General features: G+C 41.6%; 1 protein-coding gene across 1 annotated transcript; it reads left to right on the forward strand.

The window, feature by feature from the left end:
- Positions 1-1,725: 1,725 nt before the first annotated feature.
- On the forward strand, positions 1,726-3,081 carry LOC137941352 (gibberellin-regulated protein 14-like). The gene is made up of 4 exons (XM_068786717.1): positions 1,726-1,844; positions 1,930-1,965; positions 2,260-2,419; positions 2,696-3,081. The coding sequence occupies exons 1-4, from the start codon at positions 1,791-1,793 to the stop codon at positions 2,878-2,880; spliced, it is 435 nt and encodes a 144-aa protein (XP_068642818.1). The 5' UTR covers positions 1,726-1,790; the 3' UTR covers positions 2,881-3,081.
- Positions 3,082-3,636: the final 555 nt, after the last annotated feature.

Raw genomic sequence — 3,636 nt, forward strand, 5'->3', positions numbered from 1 at the left:
ACCCGATGAAGATAGTTTCAAACTAAAGCTTCTATGAGAAATAGTTAGTAAAGGTGAGTTTGAGAGGAGTTTGTATAGAAATATTAATGGTAATGAGGTGAAACTAGTTGGTGTTGAGCACTGTTGAGTGTATTGGAACATTTGGAAGTTCGTTTGTAGTGGACATAGTGATTAATCTGGCTGAGTTAACAGTCATTGATTATGAGAATTTTTTTCTCGCACGTGTGGCTCACACAAATGCTCACACAAATGGTGCAAGCTTTGTTTTCAATCTTGCACACATTGTTTTCTTCTTCCTGTTGAAAGAGTCAGGAGTGGAGGCATGCCTGGGCGGCTATTACAGGATGTTAGAAGTCAAATCCAGTGGCTCAGTTGGGGTGGTTGGAGGCGCACGAAAGCTCGACCGGAGCTCGGTTGGTACAATGAAGAACAACGTGTTGCTAGGAGAGTGTTGCAAATGGAGAGATAGATGAAGAGAATTTTAAAAAAATAAAAAAAATAACAGACAGGGACGATTAATCGATCACTGAAATCTGAACCGAACAATATATGTGTATCGATTAAGAGTGTTATTTATATATAATTTATAATAAGTTACGAGAAGGATAATGACAACAGACAGATAAATAAATGAGAGTAATAACTTATTTGTTCGTTATCGTTATCTATTCTTTCTGAGGTTCATGAACCCAGCTCATTTCTATGTCTAAAAAAAACAATAATAAAAGCACACTCTCGTGTTTTTTTTTTCATCCAGTGAAAACGAAGTCTCAAAAGCATAAAAAGGGGAGATTACTGAGGAGCGGACTAGTTCATTTCAGAGATAAAATCGGACCCAGTGTTAGCTCTTCCATCAAGTAACACTTTAATTATTGGGGTGGAGGGGTGGAGTTCGAGACAGAACTGTTTTCTTTATCTGTGTCTGAAATGAAGTGTCCAGAGATCAGACCCTGTACGCAGTACAGGTAGTCTCCCATCTTTAACCGGATCCAGCTGGGTCATTGACAACCCTTCACGGTACACCTCTATACTCAGTGCAGACCTGGGTCCACATTCCACACTCCTTTCTTTCCAGCTGCACCAATGACAGATAATACTTTTTCTCATTGCCAGTTTGATACTGTTAATCTAACTATATTAATGAATCCTAGTTAAACTGCAGAGTTCTCCAGAACCAGGAGACAGATCATCAACTCAGGGTCGCACATGGTCGGGCTTGTTACCAATAGATTCCTCTCAATTCTCACTTAAACAGTTCATTAATGTTAGCATTTCATTACCTTGATCTTTGCAAGTTGTGTCAAGTTGCAACTATTTTAACAAGTCGGAAGAAACCAGACTAGAAAACAGTGAGGATAGCTAAAGAAAATACTGTATTCGATTTTCGGATGAAAACAACTGACAAATGTCCGAGAATCCGAAGCCTGGTAACATCTATCCACTGCGCAGATCTACCGACGAACTCTTTTCCAAGTTCGACGACAAATATCGTGTGTCATTTTAGCAAAATGACAGGACACTCAGTTGTGGATTGTCTACTATTATTTTATTGGAGATTTGATCTTGGAGAGAAGAGGTCTGCAGCGCTAATCCTGTAATCTATGCATGGAACAACTCCCCACATCCCATCCTGGGGTCAAGCTGGCATTGCCAGGAAAAACCCATGAATGTCGTCTTCTCTCTCTCTCTCTCTCTCCGTCCTGCTCTTGCTCTATTTAAACACATCTTGGGTCACTGCTTTGGGAGAAGCTCTTTGGCGTCATCCTCTGCCTCTTAGTCTTAAACACATCATGGCTGTCAAAATCGTCATCTTTGTGTTGGCTTCCCTCTTAGTTGCTACCACTGTAAGCAAACCCTCTTCTCTGCTCGCTCTCTCTCTATGATCTCTGAAAGATATTCTGAAACTATCTTCTCTTTGTTCTCTCTTAGGGCTCATCAAACGCTGAGGAGCAGGCTTCGATGGAGGTTTGTCTAACTGGCTTTACACGGTTTTGGTTTACTACATTACAAGTCTAACTACTGATTTTCATAATATAATCTGTGACTCACACTAGCCCTGAGATTCCAGACCCAAATATCAGGTCTATTCCTCTTCGTCATGGACCAATAAATCTGCTTCCTTCAAGTTTCCTGTTGGATTTTTTTTTCTTTTGATTTGGGTCTGTACTTTTGCGTTTGAGGCAAATCCCATTGTACCACCAGGGTCTCTGTAGCTTCCTTGAGCCAATGCTATCCATCTCATTATATCTTCTCTTGCAGTCTGCTATCGCTGCGGCCCCTGTTGTGGCTCCTCGCCGTGCTCCTGCTCCGGCCCCTGTTACAACTCCTCGCCGTGCTCCTACTCCGGTCCCTGTTACAACTCCTCGCCGTGCTCCTACTCCGGCCCCAATCCCATACATACCTCCGGTAGACATTACAGGTGATGTTAACTGTTCTTCCTCTTCTGCAACAAGTAAATGAAATAGCTTGTCAACTCATCATATTTGGTGGGAGAGCATTTATGACCCACCTGGGCGCTCCCTCAGAAAGAAAAAAGCTTAAGACTGGCGCAAGCCTTCAAGAATCATGAATGGCCATCAGACACGTTAAGCAGAGATCTGTCAGGAGTGCAAATCATGCTGCTGAAGGCATGTCTGTAAAAACTCTGCGGCGAAGATAAAAACTAAAAGAGAAGTTATTTGCTTTATGTGTGCAGCGTGCCCAAGGCTGTGTGGAGGGAGGTGCAAACTGCACTCGAGGCCAAGACACTGTTCGAGGGTCTGCATTACATGCTGCCAACGCTGCAAATGCGTACCGCCGGGGACATACGGCAACAAGGAGATGTGTGGCAAGTGCTACACTGATATGACTACCCACGGTGGGAGACCCAAGTGCCCTTGAGTGCAACCCCTCCCATAACCTAATCTCTTATTTTGTCAACTTTATCAGTGAGTTAGGTTTCCTTAGCTCCTCTTTTGAGCTTGTGTTTTCAATTTGTCGTTCCTTTTGGATTTGTTTGTCTATCTTGTAATAGCGACGAACATAGAGGTATTGCTTGAAATAAAATTATGTAGAGGTTTATTAAGTGAAATGTCTCGTCCGTCTTTCCTTTTCCTGTCTGTCTCCATCACGACCGGCGTCCGAGTTACGCTCCTCCTTTTCCGCTTTGAAAATAAGCAGAATCAAATAGTAATCTCTCTTGAAATTCTAGTTTCGACTCGTAGAAGGTAATTGAGTTGCATGGAATCAATTTACAGAGTTTATATTTTAAGTTGATATTTTCAGAAACCATTTTGGAAAACAAAAACAAAACAAAGATAACTTCGGTTTGTTAAACCAAAAACAGTTTATACATAAAGGGTGATTTATGTTCTAGAAATAGTGACTTTCTGCTCACCTTTCGAATACAGTGGCTGACAGTATTCTAACAAAAACAAATTCTTTAGTAAGTCATGTTCTTAAATCTGAGGGGAAGAGGAAGGCCACCAGGTGAAAGTTTGATCCGATTTAAGAGTAGAGTAAACTAATTTTAAGCCGTTAAACCATTTTCCCGGATCAATCATTCCCTTAACTATAAAGTTTTCATGATTTTCAGAAACCTATACACAACCCAACTCTGCTCCTCAATCTAACACGACCGACCGGTCCTCTGTGCCT

Source organism: Aristolochia californica, unplaced genomic scaffold, assembly GCF_029961685.1.
Source record: "Aristolochia californica isolate CCGP_79_NKW_82.1479 unplaced genomic scaffold, dmAriCali1.0.hap1 SCAF_9, whole genome shotgun sequence".
In the NCBI taxonomy this organism is placed as follows: Eukaryota; Viridiplantae; Streptophyta; class Magnoliopsida; order Piperales; family Aristolochiaceae; genus Aristolochia; species Aristolochia californica.

Excerpts from the sequence above, each read along its gene's own strand:
- LOC137941352 (XM_068786717.1), top strand. The coding sequence starts at position 1,791 with ATGGCTGTCAAAATCGTCATCTTTGTGTTGGCTTCCCTCTTAGTTGCT. Across the intron at positions 1,845-1,929 it reads CCCTCTTAGTTGCTACCACT|GGCTCATCAAACGCTGAGGA; the intron begins GTAAGCAAACCC and ends GTTCTCTCTTAG. Across the intron at positions 2,420-2,695 it reads ACCTCCGGTAGACATTACAG|CGTGCCCAAGGCTGTGTGGA; the intron begins GTGATGTTAACT and ends TTATGTGTGCAG.